Source organism: Bubalus bubalis, chromosome 4 (genome assembly GCF_019923935.1).
Source record: "Bubalus bubalis isolate 160015118507 breed Murrah chromosome 4, NDDB_SH_1, whole genome shotgun sequence".
NCBI lineage: Eukaryota > Metazoa > Chordata > Mammalia > Artiodactyla > Bovidae > Bubalus > Bubalus bubalis.
In genome coordinates, this window is record NC_059160.1 from 162933398 (window position 1) to 162943992 (window position 10595).

Consider the following 10595-nt stretch of genomic DNA (forward strand, 5'->3'; position numbering starts at 1 on the left):
CAATGAGAATGCGTGAGAAAGTGTAACATATATTTAACTGGAGTCCCGGAAAAGTGAGCAAAGGGGCCAGAAGCAATATGTGAAGAGATAATGGCTCAAAATTGTCCAAAAACAGATGAAAGACTTAAATTCACAGTTTCAAGAGTTCCAACAAATACCAGGCTAGAGAAATAAAAAGACATTATACAGACCTTACAAAGGTTTCCAGTTTATACCGCGTGCCTGCCTTGCCTGGGAAGGTTACTCGGCCATTCCAAGCTTCTGTTTTGTAAATACAAAACATAACCTACTTCATAGGAACGGCAAAATGATTAAATGAGATAACACTGAACGTGCTTAGCTTGTCACCTGACATAAACTTTCTGTAACTAGCTGTATATGTCGTTAAGTGCTATTATTTATCATTAACACTTGCCACACCAGGTTGAAATACCGTGTTTACCAGCTTGTGAGGGTCGCGAGAGCAAGTGGCTTCCGACATCACTACATTTTTCTGCACCTCAGAAGTAGGCACATAGTAGGTGCAGGCATTCAAGATTCCTCATCCCCAGTCCCCACGCCAGGCACTTGGTGATTTGGGGTGCAGGTCCTCCAGCTCCACCCACAACCTCCGTGGCCCCGCCCACCCACGCGTGACCACGCCCACCCCCGCCAGAGGCCGGAAGTGCAGTTGCCTAGCAGTGTGTGTTGCGCTGTAACCCCAGCAAGAGGCCTGGCCATGCCCAAGAGCGCGCAGGTCATCATGCGCTATGGGCCATACAGCTCAATCGGTCTGCCAGTGGAGCACCGCACCTATCGCCTGGAGGGCCTGCTAGGTAGGCAGCCGAGCGCCAAAGGGCCATCCAACTGCACGGGCTCAGGGGCACCCCAGCCTCTGAGCATCTGTGCAGCCTGTGCCCTCTGCCTAGACTTCCTTGCTTCCTACTTGCTCTGGAAATCTTCCCTAAACCCCTGCTGCCTAGTATTAAGGGGAGAACAGACATACACGGTGAGCCCACTGGGTGCTGAGTAGCAAATTTCCTGAATAGAGAGATTACATGCCTTGCTTTACACATTGGGGAACTGAGGATCAGGAGTATTAAGTGACTTTTCCAAGTCACCTGACTGGAAAATGGCAGAGAGTCTATTCCTTGATCTTTCATTCATACAACAAGCCTTTATTGAGCATCTTGTATTTGTTGAACACTCTTCCAGATACCGAGGACCCACCGGTGAACAAGATGCAAGACCCTGAAGTGCGTGTGTCCTTGTCAGCTACTAATTGTCAGCTGTGCCGTGCTTCTGATAGAGCAGCATAACCACAGTGGGGCCTCCCACTGGCCGTAACTGGAGGGGAGAGGAAAGAGAACTAGAAAGACTTACTTGCCTGAATTACATTTGAGTTGAGCTTTAAAGAATGAGAAGAAGCTAACTAGGGAAAAGGAAGGAATAGCATTCCAGGCAGTGGGACTGATGTCTGCAAAAGCTGCAAGCATGAACAAATGACCTGTGTCTTTGTTGAACTGATGGGAGGATGAGGCTGAGAGGTGGACAGAGGCCAGACCCAGCAGGCTGTATTGTGTCAGGCAGGGGAATGAGACTGGCTGCTGCACGCAGGACAGATTAGAGGGCCAGGAACGGAAGCAGGGAGGTGAGGGGCTGTTGGGGCAGTCCAAAGGAGAGAGAACCGTAGCTTGGGCCAGAACGGCCGTAAAGGGGTGGTGGATTAAAGTAAAAGCATTGGTGCTCCCTGAGAGGACGGAGATGGGAGGAGCGGGTCAGGAGGATGCGCTTCCGATCCAGCCAGTGTCTGGCTAGAAAACCCCAGAGTTCACGAAAACACTGCTTGAGTTCGTAAAATCAGCATGGTTTAAGTATACAAAATCAACACACAAAAATCAGTTGTAATTCTATATCTAGCAATGAACAATCTGAAAAGGAAATTAACAACTCTGTTTACAATAGCATCTAGAAGAACAGAACACATATGACCAGATTTAACCAAGGAGGTGCAAGTCTTATACACTGAAAGCTGCAAACACTGCGAAGAGAAATGAGAGAAAATCATAGTAAATGGGAAACTATACCATGTGCATGGATTGAAAGGCTAATAGTGCTAAGATGACAATACTTCCCAGAGTGGTGTACAGATTCAATGCAATTCATATCAAAATCTTGGTGACGGTTTTTTTGCAGAAATGGAAAAAGTCATCCTAAAATCCATAGGTAATTTCAAGGGATTGAGACTAGCCCAAACGATCTTGAGAAAGAACAAAGTTGGAGGTATCACACTTGCTGATTTCATAACTTATTCAAAATTATAGTAATCAAAATAGTGTGATACTTTCATAAGGATAAACATAAAGAGCAATGGAATAGAATCAGGACTCTAGCAGTAAATCATCACATTTCCAGTCAATTGACTTTTGTCATGAGTGTCAGGACTATTCAATGGGCACATTTTTTATTCTTTTACAAATTTTACGGGAAAAACTGGATGTCCACATGAATATCTTTTGAATAAAATTAGACTCTTATACTCCTTGGAAGGAAAGTTGTGTCCAACCTAGATAGCATATTCAAAAGCAGAGACATTACTTTGCCAACAAAGGTTTGTCTAGTCAAGGCTATGGTTTTTCCTGTGGTCATGTATGGATGTGAGAGTTGGACTGTGAAGAAGGCTGAGCGCCGAAGAATTGATGCTTTTGAACTGTGGTGTTGGAGAAGACTCTTGAGAGTCCCTTGGACTGCAAGGAGATCCAACCAGTCCGTTCTAAAGGAGATCAGCCCTGGGATTTCTTTGGAAGGAATGATGCTAAAGCTGAAACTCCAGTACTTTGGCCACCTCATGCGAAGAGTTGACTCATTGGAAAAGACTCTGATGTTGGGAGGGATTGGGGGCAAGAGGAGAAGGGGACGACAGAGGATGAGATGGCTGGATGGTATCACTGACTCGATGGACATGAATCTGAGTAAACTCCGGGAGTTGGTGATGGACAGGGAGGCCTGGCGTGCTGCGATTCATGGGAGTCGCAAAGAGTTGGACACGACTGAGCGACTGATCTGATCTGAGACTCTTATACAATATTTAAAAACTAACTCAAAACAGATCGGAGGTCTAAATTTAGAAACTAAAAAACTCTTAGAGGAAAGCATAAGGGCAAATCTGAATGACCTTAGATTTGTCAAGTATTTCTTAAACATCAAAGCATCAGTAACAAAAGAAAAAATGGAACAATCGAACTTCATTACAATTGAAAACTTTTGTGCATCAAAGAACAATACTAAGAAAGTAAAAAGAAAATCTAGAATGGGAGAAAAGGTTTGCAAATCATACATCTGCAAGCAGCACCTCTCATTGCCGTTGGAATGCTTAGTAGGCCTCCTAAACCAGCCTCCCTAGTGCTCACCAGTCTCTCCTGCATTTTTCCATCTCGGTTCATAGCAGTGCCATTCTTTCACTTAAACCAAAAGCCCTGCAGGCATCCTTCTCGCCTCCCTTTCCCTCACACCCACCTTCGTCTAGCAGCACATCCTGCTGGTTCTATCTTCAAAGCATCCTGCAGAATTCAACCCTGTCTTACCTTCCCTCCCACCACCCTCTGGCTCTTTGTCCAAACCACTGTCAGTCATCTCCTGCCTGGGTCACTGCCCTGGCCTCCTCACTGAGTCTCCTGAGTCCCCTGTGACCACCTTGTCTGCTGTAGTCTGTTCTTAGCCCCAAAGCCAGGCGATGCCACTAAACCTGAGTGAGAGTGTGGCCCTTGCCTCCTAGAACACTCTGGTTGCTCTTAGCTCACTCAAGGGAGAAGCCAAAGGCTTACAGTGGGCAGCTAGGCTCCACACGACCTCCCTAACCTCATTTCCTCCTTTTGCTGCTTACCCTCCCCTCCTGTTCATTCTACTCCAGCTGTATCAGCCTCCTCGCCGACCTTGAACACACCTAGCCCAATTTGACCTTGGAGCTTAGAAGTACTCTACTTGGGATGCTCTTTCTACACATTCCTGCCTGGTCTTTACTCCCTCAGCCTTCAGGTCTTTCTCGAAAGTCACCTTCATGGACAGGTGTTCCTTGAGCACCTCCATTGACAATGTCGACACTTCCCTCTGCCTCCATCTTCTTTATCTCCCTTCCCTCCTCTTCTATTTCTTCCTGGTGCTCATTAGTATCCAACATAGCTATGTTTCACCTATTTCTCTTGTTATCCTTCTCTGCTACCAGGATTTCAGGGTAGCAGGGATTTTTGTCTGCTCTATCCTCCACTGTGTCCTTGAGTCTGAAACTGTGCCTGGAATATTTTGAGGATGGATAAATCTTAGTTAAGATGAACCTGCATAGAGCTGAACACTGGAACCACAGAAGGTGAGGCTGTGGAGGAAACAAGGAGAAGCTAGAGCTGGGCAGACCACAGGACGTGGGGCAGGGGTCCCGCTGAGCGGGAAAGATAGACAACCTGGAGGCGCAGGGTAAGATACGAATTTCAGGAGAAAATGGCGACTGGCCACCGCACTGTTAGCAGGAGCTACCTTTAGAAAAAGATGAATTCATGATTGATGGAGAACATAGAAAAAGAGCGTTCTCAGAGCCCTGTGATGGGAGGGGAAGTTGGCACAGTCACTCTGAAGGGCAACCTGGCAGTGTCCTGAAACTTAACCATACACTGTGGGATCCAGCTGCTCCATTCCTCAGCTACACAGATACATAAAAGCTCACACACACACGTGGAAGCGTGCCCAGCAGCGTTTTCTGCATTCCTTGGTCATTGTTAAAAGTTGGAAACAACCAGAAAAAGGAACAGCTGGATATATTGCGGTTCATCCGTCACGTGAAGCCCACTGTGGCAGATCTGTGTATACTGACAGTCTGGATCACCACAGCACAGTGTTAAAAGAATAAAGCATACTCCTGAATTTTATCTACACTATGAGCTCACTTCCACTGAAAAAGACAAAGAGGGGAGGAAGTATTAGAAGTGATTTTTAAATTTTTGTCCTTTATTTTCTGTAATTTTTAAGGTTTTTAAGAAATCACTAGTCTGCATTACATTTATCATCTGATAAAACTGAGAGTTTAAAATACTTTTTGGCAGCCCAAGTATTTTAAGAAGCAAGAAAGGAGGTAGGTCTGAGCATCAGTCTGCTGGAAGGTCGAGGGGAAGAACTGTGTGAATCATCAAATGTACTGATGGGTCTTCGCCCCTGACAGTTTAGGTTCAGAAGGTGGGCTGAGGCTGCAGCTGCAGGAGGTGAGGGAGTGGGTGAAGATGAGGAAACAAACAGTCCAGGCAGCTCTTCCCACAGTAGGGGAGGGGAGGGAGTATTTTGAGAAAATTGACGGGAGAATTTTTATGGTTGAAGGAGACTTGAGTATTGCAGGGTGTCAGTGGGTGGTTGATTTTTAAAGTTATCTCTGTATATCCCTGAATGGTAATTTATACAATACTCTCAGCCAATATTTACTGAGGGCCAGTGACAAATTCCGAGGTGTTAACAGAAGCAAAGCAGGGAGCATCTGCTCCCCTTTCTCTGTCCAACACTCCCCCATCACTTTAGACCCAAGTAACATGGTGGCATAGTGGTTAAGGAATCCACCTGCCAATGCAGGAGACACAGGAGATGTGAGTTTGATCCCTGGGTCAGGAAGATCCTCTGGAGGAGGAAACGGCAACCCACACCAGTATTCTTGCCTGGAAAACCCATGGACAGGGGACCTTGGCAGGCTAGAGTCCATGGGGTGCACAAAGAGTCAGACAGGACGGAGCACGCAGGCCCACACAACATCACACCAGGCACAGAGGGTGCCTTTGCAGAGCCATGTCTGTAACACCTGCCTTCACGTTCTGTGTGTTTCTCTAAAAATCATAGTCCTCTATCATTTCCCAAAACCCTGCTGGCTTTGGAAATATGCCTGGTCTCTCCTGAACTTACCCTGCCTTAAGCAATCTGAAACGTTTAATTCTTTCTTTATTACCATGAATTATAAAAGCTCAGCAAATATATCCTGACTATGGCCTCAAGACTGATGAAACTAAACCAACTCATACTTAGCAAAGAGTGTTAATTTTCCTAGCCACAGTTACCCCTTGCCTGCTGTACTTAAGTCTGCCAAATGACCTGCTACAGAGGCAGAGACTCAGGAGAATAGAATCCGTGCTTATTTAGCTGAGTTGCTCTGGGTGCCACCCTCCTGTCCCTAGTTATGCATTAACTGTGCCTGTTAATGTCATTGACTTTGCATCTGTGGTGAGCAGAGGAGGGGGAGATGCCTGTTTGTCTGCCTTGACTTCCTAAATCATTTGTAGATGGCACACAGCTCCACCAGTATTGAGAAGAGGGAGGCTTTTCCATATCCCTCCAGTTCACCCAGCTCCCCCGTGAAGAATGAGGTGCCACTTCAAAGAGTCAGGCTATCTGCAGGTGGCCTTAGAGCTTCTGGTTGATTTATGCTGGAGTTTAGCCGCTGCCTTTGCAAAGACTTTGTTGCGCAGAGTATATTTATCTGACCTTTCTTTGAATAGGCAACCATAGCAGCTCATAGGGAAAAAATGGGTCCTCCACATAGAGAGGTGGCATTTGGATGAACCGCAGGAATCTGGTGCTTCTCTGGGTTTGATCCCTTAAGACTGTGCTCGCTGCCCCACTGCCAGGCTCAACACACCCTGGACTGTGGACTGGTGAGAAGGGGACGGGCATCCTGAGGATGAGTAGACAATGTAGACGCCGAGGTGACTTATCCCCTTAATAAGACGCAGATTTATGTCTAAAGGGCCGTTGGAGGTGCCCAGTGCCATTGTGAGTCTGCTTATCCAGTGAGCTGTATTAACAGGCCCCTCCCCGCCCCGGAGGGAGATGGATTGTGGCCAGTAAAGGAAACAGAGAGCGTTAAGAGGCAAATTGAAGAGGACTGTTATGAGGACTTCTTCCTGGGAGACTTCATCTGCTCAGATATTAAGGCAGATTCCCATTTTTCGGCACCGCCCGCCACCTCCATAGGGTGGGTTATTTGGTAGATCAAACCCGATGTCTTAGGTGCACCTTGCGTGAAGAGTGCCGCTGTTCTCATAAAACAAACCCCAAATCCAGAGGCTCATGTGAGGCTCGGCCAGATGTGCCCTGCAGAGAAAGGACCATGTCAGATTGTGGGGGGTGGGCACGTCTTCCCAGATCTCCTACAAAGCCTCTCCTCCCTTATCCTGTGGTCACAGGGGCCAGCCCCAGACAGAACCTGCCCTCCTTCTCTCCAGAACCCCCAGGCTTGGGGGTTATTAGGATAGAGGTGGAGTGTAAGATGAGAGTGCAGAAGCTGTTTTGTTCCTGATTTTTTCCAGTCAAATTGAACTACATGTCCCAGGAGTGTCTTCAGACGATGCACAACCAGGGTCGTGAAAACCAAATTTCCTCCCCCTACCGGTTTGTAGCCTTTCCCTCTCAGGCTGTGCCTCTCCTCTCCAGAGCAGGCACTGCCAGGGGGCATAGGGTCCCCAGAAAACCATCTATAGGCAGTTTTTATGCCTTTATGCCCTAGAAAATCCACTCGCTATTCCAAACTGGGCAGACAGCTTCATTTATATAAGTCCCTGGTCCAAACTGAGTGCCTCCCTCCAAAGATGTTTAAGCATAAGACACTGAAATAGAATGCAATAACACAAATATGCCAAAGATGTGGGTGTTCTGTAGAGAGAGATGTTAGCAGACATGAGGACAATTAGGGCCACCCCTGGGTGCCCAAGAGGTGCTATCTTGTTAATGGAGATCCTCGCTGAGTTGCTTTCAGAAGTTCCTTTCCAGAAGTGAAATTAAAATCACACAATCAAAATGTTCACAGTTGGGGCTGGATGTTCTTGAACTGATTGAAAGATGAAGACGTGGACAGGCCAACATTTTGAAACAGCAATTGTCTCTGTAATTAAATGCAATTAACTATCATAACGTTGGCTTTTCTCCACCTAGGGCTGATTGAGATGCTGAAACTTTGAAAAACATGCCCTCCTCCCATCTGATTTCTCTTTCCGTCCTCACCAGAATTCTCACCGACAAAGACTGCCAATTGTGGTGATTTAGTGCACAAACTCCAACACGGAGGTTATAGTGTGAACATATCAGGACCTGGGGAGAAATGTGTTGGAGAAAACAGAGCTCCAGGCTGTCCCATGCACACCATTTCTCCTAAGCTCATATACCCTTGCATTTCCATAATAAAGAATAAATTTTTTATAAAATAAATAACAGTTTTCCCATAGCTTATCTCTAGGGAAGGCGCTGGTGAATGTAATAGCTAAAATGCAGATTCCAAAGGGGAGAATAAAAATGTAGTCCATTAACTCTGAAAGCATTTTTTTCTCATTATTATTAAAAAGCCTAGAATATGCTAAAAGAATTTTTTTTAAGTTTCTCATCATCTCACCACAGAGATAACCACTGGATAGTTCCCTTTTTCCTAATATACACACATACTTTCATTACACTGAATACATATTTTTAATACATCTTAAAATGGAACCCTGATTTTTTGCTTATATTACAAATATTTTTCTTGCTATTAAAAATTCATAGACATTTTTTAAATGTCAAAATAAAATCTTATCATGTGCCTTTACCACCATTTACTTGACCATCTTCTTATTATTGGGCATGTAAGTGATTCACAGTATTTCATCATTAATAGTATATTCCTACAGAAAGGAGCTTATTGTTGTAAAAGTCTGCCTGATTTTCTGATTTTTTTTTTTGTAAGTGCAATTTCCTGGGTCAGAGATTAAAATCATTTTTTTAATTCTAATTTTTGAGGCATTGGAGACTTTTGACATTCTCTTCCAAATTGCCCTCCAGAAAAGTGAGCAACTGATATTTCCATTATCAGGATAAGAATTTACCTAATTTCCTATATCCCCTCCAACACTGAGTATCACTCAAAAACTCTTCCTAAAGAAAGCTCATATTTTCACTGAGCATGTGGCTCTGGCACAAATCACAACCCAAACCAAAATTTCTCAGGTCTCTAGCTGCACTTCCCAGCAGAGCGGAGGGCATGTCAGGCTGTACCAGGTGGGCACCCACCAGGGATGTTGAGTTACGGCCATGAACAGCTGGAGAGCAGGCCAGTTGCGGACATCTGTGAAGACATCTGCATGTCAGGTCCATCTGTCCCCATGGCACCCACATCCTTCTCCATCTTTTCCAGCTGTGTTGGCTGAAGATGGACACCAGGTCCTCCTGGAGAAGATAGAAGACTGGAATGTGGTGGAGCTCATGGTGAATGGAGAAGTTGTCTTCCGCTGCAACATCAAAGACCTGGAGTTTGGTAAACCCTTCCCGCCAGCACTTTGCTTTCTCTAGGGCACGTCCGTTTCTAGTTTAGCAGTCACTGTGTTCCGCCCAGATTCAAACTGGGTTTCTTTCTCAGTTTTAAATTCTTACTCTGTCGCGCACTAATGAGTGCATCCTAAACCACACACAATAAAGGGCGTGATGCTCTGGCTTCTTCATGGGACGTGAGAACAGAAGAGGGTTGGAAAGAAAATGAATTTAGCTCTGGACTACAAATGGGGCCACGCGCATTTAGGGAGAATAGGTTGTTTTATGTTGTTGCTTTTCATTTTAATAATGTGCTTTTTATTATTACTTGCTTTGAAAATGGTTTTGGTTCCATTTGATTATTTTATCTAGGCTGGCTAAGACAATTAGAGTCAATATGCTGGCAGTACATGGCATCATCAGCCACAGTCTATGGATTTCTTTGCCCCAGAGAGCTTTTGGCTTAGCAGGCTGGCATTGTGCATGCCTCACTCCACTCAAAGTAAAAGCTTTCCCAATACACTAATACTCTATTAAAGGCTAGTTAACAGTTTACACGCCTGGAACCTTCAGAAATGCTCTCCTAGTAGAAGCTGTGTGTATGTCTTCTATGACATGACATTGTAAAATATATAAAGCTGGCTAAAAGAAAATTATATCTATGTCCCTAGGAGGTGACGGTAAACTAGACCCACTGTGCAGAGAGGCCAGGATAGCTGTACTAAATGCCTACTGATCTCCTCGTGGGAACAGGCATCTCGTGTCAACAGAAGAGCAGCTGCCTCCGGCCGTTCTTCAGTTCAGACAAAAGCAGCCATTCCAGGCCTTGGACGCTGGGCTCAGACAAGGCAGCACCCCCTGTCCTTCAGCCTGCATAGGTTTCTAACCTGGCTGCAAGGAAACAGAGCCCACAAAGTAATAAACCTCACCATTTGCAGCATCTCTCAATCTCAACCCATAGGGAGAGTGAGCCCTCCAATATCAGGTACATGTCGAGCTGAAGGAAATAATAAAATGCATCTAATAACAAAACGCCATCCCTTGCTAATAACGCAAAGTTGCCAGAAGCATCAGAGGCTCCACTCTACAGTAAGTGAAGAGCTAGGAAGTGATAAAATTAAAGACAAGGCAGGAGGGGGATGGTGGGTGGGAGGATACTGGGCTTTGAAAGTCTGAACCAAAAGTTAATGTCAGTATTTGGAAACTTGCCTATTCCTACAGGTTGACTTCTTGCTCCCAGGGGAATAATATTCAACATGCTATATACATGCATGCTATACAATTACCTAATGGCAAATATTTAGTTATTTTCCTTTAAAACA

At 45.3% G+C, this 10595-nt stretch overlaps 1 protein-coding gene across 1 annotated transcript; it reads left to right on the forward strand.

Annotated features, from left to right (window-relative positions):
• The first annotated feature begins 681 nt into the window (after positions 1-681).
• On the forward strand, positions 682-10292 carry C4H10orf53 (chromosome 4 C10orf53 homolog). Its single transcript, XM_006065675.3, has 3 exons — positions 682-815; positions 9161-9280; positions 9945-10292. Exons 1-3 carry the CDS (start codon positions 719-721, stop codon positions 10007-10009), a joined length of 282 nt encoding a protein of 93 aa, XP_006065737.3. The 5' UTR covers positions 682-718; the 3' UTR covers positions 10010-10292.
• Positions 10293-10595: the final 303 nt, after the last annotated feature.